The sequence below is a fragment of the Streptopelia decaocto genome (genome assembly GCF_964273445.1).
Source record: "Streptopelia decaocto genome assembly, chromosome: 14".
Lineage (NCBI taxonomy): Eukaryota > Metazoa > Chordata > Aves > Columbiformes > Columbidae > Streptopelia > Streptopelia decaocto.
Window position 1 is genome coordinate 10,568,887 of NC_138669.1, and position 19,636 is coordinate 10,588,522.

General features: G+C 39.9%; 1 protein-coding gene across 1 annotated transcript; it reads right to left on the reverse strand.

Moving 5' to 3' along the window:
• Positions 1-1,424: 1,424 nt before the first annotated feature.
• On the reverse strand, positions 1,425-8,057 carry PCK1 (phosphoenolpyruvate carboxykinase 1; the record flags this gene model as incomplete). Its single annotated transcript, XM_082065475.1, has 10 exons — positions 1,425-1,879; positions 2,478-2,573; positions 3,305-3,436; positions 3,530-3,754; positions 3,885-4,047; positions 5,003-5,190; positions 5,501-5,704; positions 6,232-6,413; positions 7,498-7,772; positions 7,968-8,057. The coding sequence occupies 10 exons, from the start codon at positions 8,055-8,057 to the stop codon at positions 1,425-1,427; spliced, it is 2,010 nt and encodes a 669-aa protein (XP_081921601.1).
• Positions 8,058-19,636: the final 11,579 nt, after the last annotated feature.

A 19,636-nucleotide genomic window follows, 5' to 3' on the forward strand; every position in this document is an offset into this window, starting at 1 on the left:
TGTGTTATTCGCTTCAGAATTAATAATATTTGTGTTAAGTCAGGAGGTAGTTAGAGGCTTTTCAGGCTATGTGACCTCTCCTAGCAAACTTCGAAGGGCATCTGTTGACCAGCTCTGGTACTGTTTGTTTAGCAAGGAAACAGGGTCTATAAAAGGTTTATTACATAATGTAAGTGATTTTCTTTTTTCCAGGCAAGTATTTGCAATATATTTTGGGAGATCAAACATGTGAAGTGGAAAAGCAGAATACCTGCCAGAAATGTGGGAAAAGACACCTTTAATTTGGAGAACATGGGATAGTTTTGGTACCTTGGACCTACAAGGAAGCCAACACAGGCTCCTACTCCTATTATCATTGAGCTCTAAGGCTTTAGGCATCTCAACAAATCCAGAAAACTCTTCACTTAAACAAGCTCTACTAGTTATTCTTGCAGGAGCCAAGGTACTGTGGAACAGAGACGAATCCTATGGCTTTTGCAAATGAGCAAAATCCTAATATGGGTCTTTCCTAGAGAGCAGTTTATTTTATAAATGCTTGAAGTAACTAATAATGCCCAGTTATGGAGTGCATGTCACTAGCTGGATGACTGCTTGCAGCTCGTATCATAATTTCTGGATCACTCCTTTGACTTGAATAAAAGTTGCAAAGATACTATGTGGCTTAAACGAGTTGGCTCAGGAGTTAGTAGATCAATGCTAGTCAACATCTAACTTCCACATGGGAATTTGTGGTATTGACAGGAGGCCAAATTTATATGCGTGTAGTTTATAAACAGTGAGAATACTGGAAATGAGATCATGTTTTGTATAAACATTTATTTCAATAGTTTAAAGAACAAGCCATTCAAAACATCTGAAAATTACAGGAATATGAGGCATATATAATAGCAATATCTTAAATATGCATTAGTAATACAAAGTCATCTTTCACTGTGATAAAATTACAACTCTATTTTTCTGAAAAGTATTTAAGCTGTGAAATACATTTAAGTAACACATATATACAGCATCTCTTTTCTTTCTTCTGTCCTGTAGTCTGAGACTCTAGCAGTTTGCATGATAGAAACAATGTGCTATATCTGAAGGCTGGATTGGTTTGGATTGTATAGGCAGAAATAGGTGAGTAATTTACACCCATCATGGCTATATGTGCATGTAAGTGACAGATCAGGGTTTAGAAGACCATGTGCACATACATTCCCACAGCTGCTCACCTATTCACAACAACTGATGTAGTTATAAAGCATTAGGTCTGGAGTTAATTCTAGAATGCCCCTATCTGCATTCTAACTAAACTAAGACCTGTGTTTCATTATAACTCCCTGCCCATCGGTGTGCTGTTATGCTTCCAGTGGGGATTTCGTAAAATGTGTTTATTCTGTCTTAGTATGTGTAGCTTGATAAATAATTGGGGTTTTGATCAGCTACAACTGTTTTATCCTCATCTCTAAGTCAAGCATTTCTCTTTCTATTTCATAGGGAAGGTCAGCATTAACTTGCACTTCAAAGTATTTTTTAATTTCATCTACCTCCTTTTCCCAGAACTCTTTGGAGATATCAAACAGTTCGGTCAAGTTGACATCTTCCAAACCCTTCAGGTTCAAGGCAGTGTCAGCAGGGATGTAACCGATGGCAGTTGGCTTGGCAGAAGCTTTCCCTTCAATTCTGTTGAACATCCACTCCAGCACACGGGAATTCTCTCCGTAGCCAGGCCACAGGAATTTCCCTTCGTTGTCTTTCCGGAACCAGTTAACATGAAAGATCTTTGGTAGTTTTGCAGCTGGGCGCTGTGCCATGCTGAGCCAGTGGGCTAAATATTTGCCAAAGTTGTAGCCAAAGAAAGGTCTCATGGCAAACGGATCGTGCATAATGATTTTGCCTGTTGACAACACAAATGCAGGATTTAAGTTAATAAACAGCATATTTATTCTAAAGCATAAAGATTCAGATCTTCCCAGGACATAGTATCTATTGTCCCTTAACCACCATTCTGCATCTGAACCAAAGAGCTTCACGAAACAATACAAGCATTATCTTTGATGTACAAAACCAGTACAATTTATATTAATTTTGGTAATCACTGGAAATGAAATTTCTTAAATCTCAGGTCAAGCAGCCTAAATAAAGATCCTCAAAAGCTGAATTTCACCATCCATGTATTTAAGCGCAGATCTAGCATAAGAGAAAATTGATTATTTATCCCAGACTGTAACAAGAACCGCATATCAAGTCTTATGGCAACCCCGTGCCTGCACCCTGTTCTGTATGCTTGTCACCTAGGGGATTATTTTGCTTAATTTGACTTTTACAGAGAATTTGGCTTTTAATTCCAGTACAAATATTTTATATTGTGAAAATGCACAAGTTACAAAATTAGCTGGCAAGACTGAAATGTGAAAGAGCCAGGGGGAGGACAGAGCAGGCAGTCCAGAGAGGATTGCTTTTAATACAGGTAGGCAGATTAAAGTTTGATTTACCTTTGTGCTCAGCAGCTGCTGTTGCTTCAGATCTCATAGCTGCTCCTATAAATACTCCATGTTGCCAGTTAAAGGCCTCATATACGAGAGGCACACCTGTAAAGAATAAAACCTCTTCAGTAATTAGAGGTCCAGAAATGTTTTTATAACAGGTTTTGCTACCTGAGATACTGCCATATGCATGTGACTGTATAATGTATTCTAATTTTTCCTGGTTTTTAAATCAATTAATTTCCGGCTATCTTGCAGCAAAGAAGCTTATATGAATGTTTTCAAAACTGGCTACTGATTACTGAACACATTGATGTTTAGTTGCTCAGTGGGAGATATCTGGGACCTCAGAATCCCCAGCAGATTTTACTGGAAATAGAATCTGGTCCTACAGTCACAACATTGGACTCAGACCTAGCATTACTTCTATTTCTTTTCCAATGTTAGGTCACCTTTAACAGATCAATTTATTTTATTTACTTTCCTGTGAACTGTCAACAACTGGTTTATTTCTCCAACCATTTCCTATCTGAACTAGTTAGACTGCAAGTAAACTGAGACAAGTATAGCAATTTGCTGTGTGTCTATGTATCACCCAGGTTAGTGGGTCCTGATCTCTCTCCAGCCCTTGGTTATTATCATCTGTTTTGTGCTAATGTCTAACAATTCAGACATCGAAATATTAGTGGCTCTGTGTGTGTCAAAGGTTAACACAGAGAAGTTGGAGTAATGTGGTTATTTCCTTGCTTTTGCAGCTGTGAAAGCAAAACCCATGTACAAGCCCAGTTGTGTTTCAACCCTTCTGTGGTCAGTACTTCCACTGCCCCGTCTCTTACCAGTAGGTCTGCGGCCTCCAAATATGATCCCTTCGATGGGGACCCCCTCGGGGGATTCCCAGGCAGGGTCCATGATGGGGCACTGGCTGGCAGGAGTGCAGAACCGTGAGTTGGGGTGAGCGCAAGGTTCCCCTGTACAGAGTACAACGAAAAGGGTCAAAATGGCAGAATTAACTTGAATTCAGCAGAGAAAACCAAGAGAGACTGTAGGGTGGGCCAGGTTACCGTGATTTGGGGTCCAGTCCTTGTTCTTCCATGAAGTCAGTGTTACTCCTGGTGGTAATGGCTCATCAATGCCTTCCCAATAGACACCTCCGTCACTGGTTTGTGCTACATTGGTGAAGATGGTGTTCCTGGATATGGTTTTAATAGCATTGGGGTTTGTTTTGACTGAGGTTCCGGGGGCGACACCAAAAAAGCCGTTTTCTGGATTGATTGCCCTTAAGTTGCCTGGAAGTTAAATGACAAAATGTAAGTAAATCAAACCGTTCTAATTCTGTTCAGAATTATGTTGCATGTCTTGCTGAACCTAAAAGCAACCAGTACTGGACTGTGAAACAATCCATTTTCAGTTCTGTACCTTTTTCATCAAATTTCATCCAGGCAATATCATCACCCACACACTCAATTTTCCATCCTGGCAGGCTTGGGTTCATCATGGCCAAGTTAGTTTTTCCACATGCACTAGGAAATGCTGCAGCAAAATACTTCTTTTCGCCCTCTGGATTGGTAATGCCCAGGATCTATTGAAAAATTGATGCAACTGTTAAACATGGTCTTTTTTCTTGCACTTTTCATTTTGAAGATTGTCTCCCAGCAAGTGGTAATGATAGAATATTTAATTACGCAAATTTGTTCCTACAGAAGCAGCACCACATAATATAGTTGACAAATAACTCAAACTGTACTTTATTAATCAAAGTCTACTCTTCTTGCCCTTAAAATATTTGTAAGGAGTTTTTATATTTTTTTAAAATGTCAGGTATGTATATAATTCAAACATTTATCTTTACTTTGTTGATTAAAGATAGACAGACTGTACACAGCTATGTTTCTCAGCTGAGACAGAAGGAAACGGGGCAAGGTTCTTTTGGCTGCATGAGTGGAGTGAAAGCCCTTCATGTATTGATACTTCTGCACTTCTTGGAGTCCATAGATATTTCTTCTGAGACTGTTCTCCTATGCACTTTGAAATGATTTTTTTCAGTGGTATTCTATGGTAGTAGAATGTCTAAATTACAGTAGAAAGTCAAGGCAGGAAGGGCACAAAGCAGAACTCATTTAAAAAATCTAACATTTTCAGATTTTTGAGTGCATAGACCTCTTTATAACATGAAATACAATTTTCAAAACTTGCATTAATCTTTTGCTACAGACTTCTAGGGGCAGTGTGGGTGCCCAGTGATGATGCTTAGCCTCTGCTCAAGTACATGGGTCTTCCTACAAGTAGCCACTGTCAGAAGTTCCAAATATTTTCTTGATTCCTGATTTTACAGGTACTATTTTAAAATGTTTGGTACTTAACCTTGCAAGCAGTTTCCTAATTCTCATAAGCCTGACATGCGATAAATTCATATCTAATGTTACAGGACTATCCATATGAGACTAATTTAATTGATAGCAAGATATGATGTATTTATGTAGAGCTAATTTAGTGTTTAATGGCTGTTCAAACACACATGATTTAATAGCTCTTACCAGCATGTGCTCAGCTAGCCAGCCCTCCTCTTTGGCAATTCTGCTGGCAATTCTGAGAGCAAAGCATTTTTTCCCCAGTAAGGAGTTTCCTCCGTAACCGCTGCCAAATGAAATGATCTCTCTGCGATCCGGGAGATGGGCAATCAGCGTTAACTCCGGGTTGCACGGCCAGTTGTTGATTAATGGCTCTGCAGAACAGAATGTTGTACTCATAAATGCAGCAATTTCCATGCTGGATCACGCTGTTGTTTCATCAGCATCAAGTCTCTGACAGCAACCCGTACCAGATGCTTCAAGGGAAACCCCCTGGTAAGTACTGGGGATAATAATCTCCTTTCCATGAAACTCTCATTGAGCTTTGATTCCTTTAACTGAGTTCTGAACCCAGTGCCGTTAAACAAACCGCACTGGTCTTCTGTGGTAGGTGTGCCACACGCAGCCAGCTCTGAAACGTGTCCCAGGGAATTCCCCGGGTGACAGTTTTTAAGTATCTCTTACCTTTTAGCGGTAGAGGACATCCGACTGAGTGAAGGCATTTTACGAACTCCCCATTGCTCAGGGCTTTCAAAGCAGCTGTTCCCATCCGTGTCATGATCCGCATGCTGGCCACTACGTACGGTGAATCCGTCAGCTCGATCCCAATCTTGGACAAAGGAGACCCAATGGGCCCCATGCTGAAGGGGATGACATACATCGTACGTCCTGGAAAACAGGGAGTAGCAAGATGTGGTGAAGACCGAAACAAGGAACTTTTGAAATAATCTTTATTAATGTTGAGGTTGTTTCTCACTCCTTTAAAAGCTGTTTGTCTTGTGGGTGTTTCTGATGGTGATTAAGGATCTGTATTTTTCTGTTTGTCTAATTGTGTAGTGAGAACTTTTATCTTAAATGCTGAATGCAGCTGTTCAGACAAATTGTCCAGCCAGTAGTAAAGGTGGGTGGAGGCCAAGTTCTCTGTTGGTGTAAATCCCTGAACCTGACATTATTGCTGGGAACGGCAGCCCTCCCTTCTCACCTCACCTCCCATCTGCTGCTTAGTTGCTGTGTGACTCCTTGAAAAAATTCATTCAGATTTTCCTACATGACTTCTCCCCTCTTTATGAAAAGAAGAATGCTGGAAAGAAGAATCCTTGCACTTAAACCTTCAGCTAGTATTTTTACAGTAATTATGAGTAGTAGCGCCCCTGTAATTCTAGAAGTTCAATGGCAACCATCCTTTTCTTGCCTACCTTGCATGCAGCCCGGGAACCTGGTATTGAAGGCTTTCTCAAAATCTTCTTCAGACATCCAGCGACCCAGCTGGCTAGTTCCAGTTTTAGGGATTGGAGTGGTATCTCTCTGCTCCTGAGTAACGATGACGGTTTTGCTTTCAACTCTTGCCACGTCTCTTGGATCAGTGAGAGCCAACCAGCTGCATTTCACCAAAAATTGGGAAATTAAACTTTAATTATCAATACAACACTTATTTTACCCTTCCATGGGGCTGGTTTAGCACAAAAAAGTAGATCTCAAGCAAGTCCTTAAAGTGTTGGTATAAGTGCCTGCGGGATCAAAACCTGGCTGAGTGGATTGGCATAGTCCTTTAATTAGAGGCATTGCAAAAGAAATACTGAGTATAAGCCTGATCACAAAAAGTGAAGGAGTTTACTAAAGGGAATTCTTTTTCCTCTTTAAAGAATTTTTGCCATCTATTTACAATAGAGAGGATTCTTTTACATCTTCACCTCTGTGCATCGAAATTTTCCACGAGTATAAAAATGTTCTAGTTGAGCTGTCATAACCATCATCACTACAGCTAAGCATATAATTAACAATGAATAATTTATCTGGTGAATCTTGCCCTTTTCTCTCCCAAATAGTCTGCAAACAGATTGCCAAATTCCTGCACTTAGTTATTCAAAAGTCTTTGCAGATTTCTTCCATCAAGATCTCTCGGTCAGCACGTAATTCCTGAGTATGTACTTGTTGTTAATATTCTCCTTTCATGTTGGGTTAGTTGGGAGAGATGATGAAATATTTGAAAAAAGTATTTGCTGAATACATTACAGTCAAAGCTCATCGGCATGATATGAATAATGCCTGAACTGAATAATATTTGAACACCCACAGAGCTATTTGAATGCCACAAAAAAGTATTTGATGAATAAACTAATTGACTGAAATACTAGAATTCTTCAGAACAAGTATTTGCTAAATAATATTTAGCCATTGCTAATGATTAGTTACATAAGTCTCATGACATTATTTCAGTTCCCTGGTGTAACTAATCAACAGAGACAATGTACAGTTGATAGTCCAACTGAATAATATGCTTTATGTTAATTTTTAGAGGAAAAAGTTTGCTTTTTCTGAGTATTTCACCTATATAAGATACAGTGTCAAAATGTTCATGGAAAGCAAATAATGAAGGGTTATAAGCAGTTTTAAAAGTAAACAGGGTAGAAAATGCATATTGCAATTCTGAGTTGGTACTTGACTTCCTTCAGGCTACTCACCAGTTCTCATACTTGCTCAGCTTCTTGATCATGCCTTGTTCTACCATGACGTCCAGAAGTCTCTTGTTTTCTTCTTCCGAGCCATCGCAGATGTGAATGCTCTCAGGCTGGCAGAGCTTGGCATTACTTTGAATGAAATCTCTCACTGCTGGAGGCAGGCTCTGCAAATTCCCCTGGACAACCCTGGGCATGATGTTCACCTCGGCTTTCAACTGGGGGGGCATTGTTGGCCCTGTAGTGGATCCTGTTGCTGGCTTTGAAATACTGATCACAATCTAAAATCAAATATATTGGGTGTGTTAGCATACTGCGACATTCTAAACAGTGTCAGCAAGACTTCCTAACAAAGTATAATGCAAAGGTAGAATTTATAATAGATTTGATCATGTACTTCTGCTTTAAAATCAATATAGGAACTTGGATCACTGGTAATTTCAAGCTGGAAAAAAAATAGAGGCTATTCTACTTACTGTTTTTATCAGGTTGAGTTGAATGCCAGAGCTGAACCTGTGCCACTTGCTTTGGAGTATTCTTGCAGTCATTGTTGTCCAAGGGCGCATCCTCCTTGCTTAAATATTCTTTGTGGTAGTGTCCATCCCACTAGGTGAGGTGGAGGAGGCTTGTCCTTTACGTCACCACTGGCTGTTTCTTGGGACAGTGCCACTGACATTGTCACCATGAAGAGTTGTCAACAAAGCAGCCCTAACAAGGTAATCATTTAACAGGTTTGATTAATGAGTGCTGAAATAAGAGATTCTTATCCTCTGGGTTTGCTGTTTTGAGGCAGTTACAAAATTTAGCAGTTTAACCAAACTTTGATCATCCAATTTGGCTTTGAAACCAAAAGCATCGTAACTTCTCTGCATGTGGGAAAGGTTGAGTACAACGAGTATCTGGAACTGGGAACGGGGGGGTCGTCCAGGCCAAGCGCGGTTGGCACATTCGGTAGGCAAGTGCTCGCTAGTTGGCTGCCCAATGGGGGCTCGTCCAAGGTGTGTTTACTCACCTTGGGAACATTGCCTGCTCCGGGGATAAAGTTCAACAGTGAGCACTGACAGGCCTGAATAACCAGTCTATACGCCTACCTGGAAGCCTTATTTTTGTCCAGGTGATATAAATCTAGATGTTGGGTTTCCTTCAGCACTGGAAAGCTTTTGCTTATGGCTTGCTTTATGCTCTTCAAAACTGAAGAATTATTTTCTATTGCTATGAACTCAGAAGAGGCAGATCAGTAACTCTGTCAATAATTAACCCTGTCTTTAAACACTGTTCTATTTTACCGGGAGTCCTATGGGAGTCATAAAATATTAAATGATTTTTAAATAGGCACTCAAAGGCTCAAAAATGCTCAGGAATGTGGCTGCACACTTGGTTCCATGTGTGAAGTGCACTGCATGCATATGTACATGTACAAACATGTAAACATCTGTACATATCTGTATCTGTTGTAGCAGTATATGATACCAACAGCCGCTGCTACTTTTATAATTCTGAGGATGACAGGGTGACCTTGGACATTTTGAGGTCTTGCCTCTGTGCCTGTCAGCTCTTTGCCTCCCCCTACTCCATTTTACACCATCCTGCCCATAAAGAAAGGCTGAACTTTGTGTCCATTTGTCCATGCAGTTTGAATGTGTGAAGAATGAAGTATTTCAGACAAGTAAAACCCTAGAAATAACCCTGCTGACATTTCACCTCACTCTGCTCACACCAGTCCCAGCAAAGCATCTGGGGCCTGGATGAGGTGATGTGTTTATGCCAGACTGTCTTTTTTTTTTGGGGATCGCAGCTCACCTTCCTGCCCTGCAAGTCTAAAATACCACGGAGCTGAATCTCAGCTTGCAGAAACACTTCCCTGGGGACTGTACCTGCTATCTCTCCCGCAAAGCTTTTTATTATGCTTTGTAAAAGCAAAGGGAAGAAAACAGTGAAGTAAGAGGGGCTGTCCTTGACACACTGCAAGGCCAAACATTCCTGGAAAGGAAAACAAAAATCTGATAGGATAAGAGGTGCTAAGGATTGCTCCAGATACTCTGCCCTGCTATAAGCAAAGGTGAAATCAAAGGCAATTTAATAATCACAGCAGTGGTGTTTGTCTTTGGAGTCCACACACCATGGTGCTGCTGGAGCTGATCAGAAATATTTTGGCCAAGTGTTTTCCTTTTAAAATGTATAATTAAGTACTTCATTAAAAATGAAATGTGACATAATCTTCAGTAACACTAAGCAGACCCCTTTTCAGTGAAGTACAAAAATATTGAGTCCTTCCTGCTGGCCAGATAATGTACATATGAATAACTGAGAGTAAAATAGCAATGCTTTGGTTGTCAGAAAAAGAGAGTGGACCAGAAAATGATCATATTGCAGCACAAGTAAAATCAGAATAAAAGCTTAAAATTGACAGTGTAAGACAGGGATTAGTCCCAGTGTCTCTTCAGTTTTGAGCAGCAGAAAAAAAAAATCCCCAAACCCAAAGCATTAGTTTCTGCCAATTAAATTATAGTCAGGCAGGTGTTGTGCAAATTTTCTCACACTGCAATCCTAACCTCCCACAATCTTGCTATACAAACTGTGGGCTTCTCTTGAGAAGACACTAAATATGCCAAATTGGTGGCACTGTGTTATGAACATATGTCCATTAAAAATCACATTAAGGATTCCAAATGTTTTTCATTTGTGATGGCAGCAGGGCTCGAGTGCAGATGTCCACTGGGAATTCTAGACACTTAAGCGTCAAATTACTTGTATTTAGGTAACACCTCCCATCAGAGGATCTCAAAGCTTATCGCAAACACACAGTATGCCTCAAGCCCCTATATAAAACATGCGTAGTATTTGGTGCAATGAAATAACTGGAGCATATGCAAATAGGGGCCAAGAGTTTTTTCAAGAATTTTCTCATTTAGCGTTTCAGCTTTTAGAGATACCCAGCAGAAGGCATTAAAGGTTTAATCTGAAGATACCAAATTCTCATAACTACACACACACACACACAGATACAAAAACCCCAAAAGCCAAAAAACACCACTAACACACACACACACAAAAAGCCAACCACCCCAAAAAAACCCCAGAAGTAGCATCTCCAATGGTTCAGTTACAATGGCCTTGAGGTGTTCACCCAGTACCATGTGCACTGCTGTCTGCCTTCTGGATTCAGTTTGCTGGAAGATCTGAATAGTGAGAAACATGGGAGGTGGTATGGGGGAAATGCAAGGTCTTTTTTTTTTTTTTAAAAAAAAAAAAAAGTATTGAATGTAAAGTTTATTTTCTATTTAAATGAGAAATCTTTTTTAGTAGTAGCTGTATTATATAGTCATCTAATAGCTGACACAATTTCTTCAGATTGAACTTTTCTTGGCACTTTTTCTCTATGCTTTTTGACACTTGAATGTGATGCTCATCAGGTGTCTTCTTGGAAGCTGTCAAATCACTTAAATGAGTGTGAATCTGACATTTTGAGATGATAATGTTCAACAAGTGCCTTGAAAGGAGTGTTTTTGGGATGTTTGCTTTGATGGACACTATTCGGGCTGTTGAAAACAGAGGTTTTGAGCTGTTTGACTTGCACTGACTTACTGAAACTCAATTCAATAACCATAAAGGTTCTTAGATGCTCAAAAAAAAAGTGTAATAAGAAAGCTTAACTCATCATTACAAACCAAGGTGCAACAAAGCACTCTCAATGAGATCCGAAAGTTGTTAATGACATACGATAATACTCAGAAATTCTACTTCCCTCCCATTGCTAATTATCCTACATATTGTCACATCCAGAGAGTTTGTCACTTGGGTTTTCTTTATTATAAAATTGTAGCTTTTTTTAAAGATTCGCTGAGCTATTCTCCTAACAGAGGAACACTGCTTCTTGATTGTTGTGTTTGCTGTGAAGTTGTGCTCAGCTGATACCAAACATACTGCAATTGCTTCTGGACTGGATGCCAAGGGCAGCCCTTGCAAGCACAGAGCTCAAAGAGAGCAGGGCAGGGGCTGCTCCCCCAACGTGCAAAAGAAAACGGGAACCGTGCAAATTATCTGCAGTTGCAAAAGAGTCTGTGACTGAGCCAAGTGTTTATTCTGGACCCTGCGTGATATTTCCACCTCACAGCCCCTTTTCTTACAGGCAGTTCTTCGGCACTGACCCAGCCGCAGGAGGTCTGGGGGCTCTGGCCACAAGTGCTGCACGTTCCTCTCCTCGTGGACCCTGAGACTGAGCCCCTGGGACCAGGCAGAACAGGTAGCAGCAAACTGGGAGCACAGCACTTCCCTTCTTACCTCCCTCTCTCCAGCCATAACTGATACAGGATTTGGCTTGGGCAGATTGAAAGATATAATGCTTGTGGATCGCTAAGGTAATATAAACTTTTTTGCTTGTCTTCAAAGTTCAGTGGCTTGTTGTGATGGCAGAGGAATGAGAAAGTGGTAAAAAATACCCAGCTTTATCATGATTAGACTGCACTTGCACTAGCCCCTTTAGCATTTTCATCTTTGCAACAGACATGCTAAAAGTTCTTAAAGCAAATGGAAGGAAATCTCAGCAGGCGGGAACATGCATTAGTGCATGTTTATGGTCTCTGAAGAAAGTCACCAACCTCTGATACATTTAGTATCAGCTCAAGTGCTCAATCTTGAGATGTATTTTAGGGAAAGTCATGGTTGTGCCACAGTACATGCCAAGGCTGACATACACCATGGGCACACTGCTTCCTTGCTTGTTATTCTTCTGATTTGGTAGATAAACTATTAATTCTTTGTCAATGATTATTTTTTTAAAATTATTTTTAAGCTCACTTTTACAGGCTCTGAGACATTGTTACAGTCACCAGGGAAGGTGAGGGGCTCTCATTTTGTCTCGTAAGGAACAAAACCTGGAGTCTTGGCTAGGGAGGTACCTTGACACGTCCACACATTGCCTGCACAGGATACTGAGGGTTTAATTCCCTCCTGTCACAGTGACAATCCTTCTCAGCAACACCAGACAGTTTGGACTCCAAGTTCACACTTGAGTCTCACGTGGGAGATGGGACTCCACATGCAGAGCAGCAAGCAGCTCCCCATAGATGGTGTTTGCTTAATTATGAGCAGCGTGTTATTCACTGTTCATCCTTCTCTTGCACCAGCTCGTTAGCTTTGGAGATGGTATTGATTAATGTAATCTTAACCTTGATAAGCACTTGCTCTTTCAGAGCCATTTCTTGAGCTGTGACTCTACTCTGGGGACTCTGCTCCAAAGGAACACTGTCCTTTCTTTTGTAAAACCCCACAGCCACTGGTACCCGACCCATGGCCAGGTATGTGTGATCCTGCCAAGTGTGAGCTCAGGAGCTCGTCTCATCTCCTGTAGAAGGTCTAATAGGCACACAGAGAGTTTAGCTGACTTCACCTCAGCCGGCACATGGTTGATAAGAACATGACTATGATTTTTGCGTGGTTACCGCATTTTTTTGGCTGGATGCACAGCAGAAGCACAGCCAGGAGAGAAGGGGACGAACTGTACTAAACAGAGGGGAAAACAGTCAGCATAAGGTGGTGTGTTTCCCTTCACCTTTGCGGCATCTGCTCTGCTCACTCATACAAAGCCCAGATGGCACAGAGATTCATTTTTGCAAATAAAAAAGGTAACCCTTGCTGGAGCGCAAGCTGTTTACCGCAGAGCTGTGTGTTTGCAGCTGTCAGGAGCTCCCTGTGCCCTACCCAGTGAAGGGGTAAATGACAAATCCCTGCACACGGGTTGAAGCAGCAGGAGATGTTTCAAGATGTTGTTCAAGAGCAGCTTTCTGGCTTCCTGCTGATAGCCAGAGTCCTGCTAACTCTGTCCTTATACTGAGATTTCACCTCCTCATGCCTTAAGAAATGACATGGCAGCTACCTTTTAAAATTTAAACTTGTTTATCTTTTTCTAGGATGAGATAACCCTGGCTTCTTTTGCTCCTTCCTTTTGCATGCCATTCATTATTTCTCTGGCACCCGTTGCTCGCTAGCAGCACTGTTGTCAGTTGTCATTTCAGGGTTACATAGCTCTGTCTACCTGACTGGCAATGGTTTGTTGTTTTTTTTTTTCTCATTTATTTAAATGCTTTCATTTACCTCTTGTCTCTCTTGTCATTTTAATCCCTCATTACATGCAGTCTGACCCACCAGACGCATGTTGTTAATGAGCTGACTTCTTTAAAGAAGGATGGCTTTAACCAGTGTGGGTGCACATTCGCAAGTTTAGGTTCTATTTCTTCCTCCACTATGGATTTCCCGTTTGATTTTTGGCATGTAACTTTACATCCCCAAGCCTTTATTGTCTCCATGGGTTCTTGTGCATTCTTCCTAGTTTGGTCAATAGTTTTTGGCTGGAGGAGGTTAAAAACTAATTAGACAAGATCATTACCTCTTCTTATCTTTATATCTGAGCCATAGATAGTCCCTGCTGGGTCCTCTCTAGATTATTGTAATGCAAATAATATGTTCTTATTAGAAATAAAAAACATTTACTATAACCTATTTTCTTCTCCTTTGATAGCAACACAGAAACACCAACTTGGGCTGAACTGTGTTTTCTGTTTCAAGTGAGTTTTGTTCTATATTTTTTCCCAGGAAAATAGCTTTCATGAATATTTCAAGCATTTTGTAACACTGGAAGTGACAACAGCAGGATAGAGAAACTGATTTTGCAGAAATAGAAGCCAGCCTACCTCCAAAGGTCAGAAGGTAAACATGCCTATGTGAAGCACTACATAGCTTTTGGTTCTTGAACCTGACCACTGTAGGAAAATCAACATTACAAAAAAACAGTTACCTCTGTAATAGATCCTGTGTTTACTGAAAAAATCTGATGTAACTGCTAACAGATCAGGTGAAATCCTACATACTGTACACTTACACTTAGCACATTTCTAATGGGAAGGAGGCAACATGGGTGGACCACAATTGGATTTTTTCAATGGAAAAGCGTTTTTGCTTTGCCAGTGTAAATGGTTCCTACCAGACAAGTGCCACAAGTAGGATTATTGCTACAAAAAACACTCACTAGAGAGGTCAAGGGTTCAAGTGGGCCTTGGAGATCCTACATTTTTTTTAATGCTTTTAGGAAGACAGAATTCTGACTCTGCTATATAGGCTTCTGTTGACTGACCATCTGTACCTGTCTCTAAATTTACTGTTTCAGGATGACTCATATGCATATGAATACTGTTTACTTAAAGAGGAATCTCTTATACATGAGCTTAACTTAACGTGCACAAATAAATAGCAACGAGCTTGCATTCTGCAAATAAAGTTAAACAAGTAACCCACTTGTTAACCTTGTATAGTTCAGGTATTTCCATTGCAATAGCACTAAGGCAGTACCTCGTTATTCTGGGTGAAGCATGAATGTGTTCTGCCCAGGAGACCTTACGTTGTTGAAGACAGAACAAAAGTTGGGTAGGACTGACAGATCAAGAGACTGTAAGTTTGCAGAGGCAGCTCTGAACAGAGTAATAACCATTATTCACAAAACAAGTCACTTAGCAATTCTCATTTGTTTTCTAGGCACTTCATCTTGCTGTTTAAAAAGACTAGAAGGCTGGCTTTGTTTATTCTTACAAGAGCACAAAAGATGTACAACTATGGCTGCCATACCGTATTTCTGTTACCAGCTCCTGATGGAGAGGCATGAGGTTATCTGCTTTTGGTCTTTAAGTGAGGATTTGTCACTGTGGGACAGAGGAAGACTAAGATTTACAGTATCACTGCTGATAAATATCAAGGGCTAAATCCCCTGCTGTCAGTGAAGTCACGCTATTATATGTGTCTTTAAATATGTTCTTCAATTTTGTAGCTCATTCTTGATTTCTTTGAAACTGAGAAGCTTGATTCGGGTTCCTCAGAAACTTTAACGTCCATGTGCATTTGTGATCTGAGATGGAAAAAAACTGCACGGGGAGTCACTGCTCTCCTGAACCCACCCACCAGCGTTTCTGCTGATTTTGCAAGGTTTAATGTGCACTCGCTGCATATCCACGTGGAAGCAGAATTTGAACTCTTTTGGGTTGTACACCTCACTCATTGATTTATTAGGACAATGATTTAATAGTCTTGTTCTCTGGCGATGCCATTAACTTCCAAGCAATGGAGCCTGTTTAGCTGTGCGCAAAGAGCTGTTCTCAGAACTGTTTTTCTGATTAAAGATTAACAGTGCAATAAAAGCAAGGAAACATGGGCATCCTTGGAGTTAGTTTCTTACATCAGTTGGGTTAAACCTTTACTATCTTTTCTCACTGTGTGTGTTCACTGTGTGTTTGGCAATCAAATTCTGCACAGCTCTAGCATGTTTCCTCCAGCTTAGTCAAAACAAGAGGAAAACTTTCTGCCTTTTAAACGCTTAACTCTTTGACCCTTGCACAAACAACGGCAGAAACCTTTACTAACTAACTAAGGGGAGTTGTCTTTAAAACTTTCTTTGCTATCTCTCGGATTAAAGAGTATTCTGTAAAAACAGTGGAAGTCACTGAGGTGCAGTTAACTGTATAACTGTGCTAATGTCTTTTGAAATGGAAGAAGCAATATGCTTCTCAAGTAAACATCCTTCTTCCAAACAGACCCAGGCACGCTGTTTGCTGCAAGCAGCAAACGGTGCATTACTGGATGGCAGAATTGCTTCTAAATATATCATGATGTTAGATGAAACAGTTAATAGATAAATTGCAATTATGGTTAATATTTCTTAGACCACTTCCCTGACTTTTGTCTGAGTAATCAATCATCCCTGGTACTTTCAGCTCCAATAAGCTTATGTTAAATACTTCTCTTATATATCCCACATCTGTACGCTATTATGCCCTGTGTTTTTTTCATGCTATATAATTATAGTCATTAACAGCACGGAGCAGGATTTAAAAAGCATAGGCAATACTTAAAAGCATTAAGTCTTTTAACTCAACCAAAGTTGCTTTGGTTCTTCTACTCATATTTAAAGAGATGATTTGTCTTCTCAAAGGCAAGATGAGCACTGGAGAGAGAGCAAAGCGAGGCTCCCCCCTGCCTTAATCTCACTCATTAGCTGACATGCTTTGATTTTTTTATTAAGGTTTGTGGTGATCTCTGAAGAAGTGCTTCATCTGTGTGAAAGTGGGATCCTAAAAGAACAAGTTGACAACAGCACCAGAAAGTATAGCAAAAACTTTTCAACCGTTTAGTGACTACAGCTTCGTAAACTGAATAATATTTAAAGAAGACACAAGAATGAGGTTACAAAAGTGTACTTGCTTTCTCTAAAACAGGTGATGGTGTGAAGGAGGTTGTCTCTGCTGTCATTGTTAAGAGGGGCAATATCTTGCTGCAAATCAGGTGATGAAGCTGTAGGAATTGTCCCTGGTGTAAGAATACATGTAAAGGTGTGTATGTTTTCAGACCAGTGTTAAGGCACAAAGATACCACTACAACAGGTGTAGTGTGAATACGACATATACTTGGAAACAAAAGTGAGACATTTGGAGGAAAGCGAAAATGGAAAACTTTCCAGATGCCAGGTGGAAAATGATATTAAAGCTTTCAAAATAAGTCACAACAAAGACTAGGTTTTCTCATAGACTAACAGGAGTCATGTCCTGGAGAAGAATGCAGTTTTCAACTAAAAGACAGAATATAATAAATGAAACGGTCATGAGCATTGAAGGTTAAATTGGGGCTTATTTGCTTTTTTGCTTGGCTTTGATCTCTTTTTTCTCTTTTTTCTTTTCCTTCCCCCTCTTTCAAGTGTAATGCAACACTCCTGATTTACTCTGAGTTTGGTGGACAGGTCAAAAATGTTGCTTCACAGAGGTATCTATTCTGGGCCTAATTCCAAACCCATTTAAATCGATGGCAACCCTTCTGTTGGCATCAGAGGATTATAGTTTAGGACCTATGATAGGAAGATGGAGATGCAAAGCAGTAGAGGCTGGTTCTACAGCCTTCGCCATCATCCAAAGTGATTTTCTAAACCACAGGAAAGGAATGAAACTGGAGACTTTGAACTACCTTCAAGGTGAAATATGCTATATGTACCTGGTAGTGGAGATTTTAAACAAGTCAGCTCCATCTAACAAGCATTAAGCATTTTAAATATTATAAAAGTCATTGTTCAGATTTAAGACTGACAATCTGAACAGATAATCAAATATTCTCTTCATCAAAATAGTCAGCTGTGCTGTTTATAGTTGAGTGGAAAAATGCAGATTGGAACAAAGTTTGCTGTGTTTCCTTAGTGAAGCCAAGGGTAGAATTTACTCTGCTGATTTAGGATTTCATTTGTCCGTGTATTCACTTTCATGCACTGGTAGATTCTTATCAACAATTCATCTGCAATCTTGTGGCTGAATTTTGTTTCTTTGTGTAACATTACTTTAGCATAAGAGAATGTACTTACATTAAATTCCTTATATTCCTTATAAAATACTCCTAACAAACAATAATTCATATTGAATATGTTTAACCCCCCCAATATAATTATGACTAAACAAAATAAAATGCTCCTCTGTTATTTTTGTGGTGCATTTTTCATGCAGACTGTTAAAAGAAAAAGACCCTTTAGAGGAGTGGATAGAAGCTTGATTGCAGTAGGCAGTAGTGGTAACTGGAGATTGTATATACAATAGACCATAACGGCCATTATGGAGCTGTTAACCTCTATTGTGTCAAAATGTAATTAGAAAGTGGTTGAATTTGTAGATTGCTGATCCAAGTGGTTCCTTTAAACTCAACAAAAATGAACTGAAGGGCTATTCTGCATTTGGGTTAGAAATCTTTGAAAATATCAGTTTATAATGGAAATAATGACAGACCTTTAACTGTAGCTGCATAGATGATGCTGGTATTAATAATGCAGAAGTACAAGGCAGGGCATTTCTTGGATACAGATGACTGTTCAAGTGCAGAAAAACTCATTAAAATGACCTAGAGGAGAGTATCGTATTATAACAACTTTTTTCCTCAGTGCCCTTCAACTATTATAATTGCACAGTGTATGTAGCAACTTGAAAAGACTCAGAAATGTGTAAGAAGTATAATCTCTGGCTACAGTCACCAGCAGCATAATTATATGCATATATTGTGTATTCTGCATCCTGTTCTTTGGTTTTGAGAGCCCACAGATTCTGTAGATAATGAATAATGTGGTATCTAACTACAATATCAGCCCTAAATTGCTGGAATACATATTCAGCCTTAAATAATTGCTTTGGCTTTGTGTTGATTCCAAGTAACATAATAGTTATGACTAATTTGCAGTTATTAAATGTAAAAATTTTATATTCTTTTTACATTTAGGATTCTACAGATTTGTGGATAAGAGTAATTGTTGTCAAGGGTATTTATGGGAGTTACAGGAACTTGCTGGCTCTGAGGATAAGGCCTAGTAAGGGCAATGACCTAAAATCAGGCTTGTAATGAGATTCGTTTTTCAGGATGTGAAGGTTTTAATTTTTCATTCTTACAATTTGTTACAGTGGTCCTGCCAATGTACTTTTCATGGCTGCATCCTTTGCAGCAATCAGAATCCCTGGATTTTCCAATGGTGCTATATAGCCCTACTATCTCGGGCACCCACAGCACAGAAATATTAAGAATATCCCTGCCAAATTCAGCGGAAAAGTGGACGCGTGGTTCCTGGGTACCCAGCAGTGTTCACTGTGCTCAGAAACACACCGTATAATACCACCTTTGTGCAAAACACCACCTTGTCTGATGGAACAGCACAGCTAAACAGGCCAGAGGCATTTGCTGCTATTTTGTGCTAAAGATATTTCACAAATGCCAGTTTTCATGAGTTACTTACACAGGCGAGAAAGCAACAAATTGGTTCATGGTTTAGTTTTGTTTAGTTCAGTACATGGCTTAGCAGGATCTGGGCCACGCTGGACTACAGTCGCTTTGCAATGTACTGTACTTTGCAGCACTGAACTAATATTTAGAGGTAAAGCTCCAAATCTATCCTTTGCGCTAGTGTATAATAGGGTATTAATAGTAAGTGGGCCTTACAAAATATTTGACACTCGGAAATTGCTAGTCTAGAAGGGTACACAAGATTAAATGTTAAGTCTCTCAAATCGTGCAAGTTTGCCTCAAAGACATTTTTACAATGCCTTTGGAGAGCTCTTAAGACTAAAACTTTATGTTCTCATTGAATAAC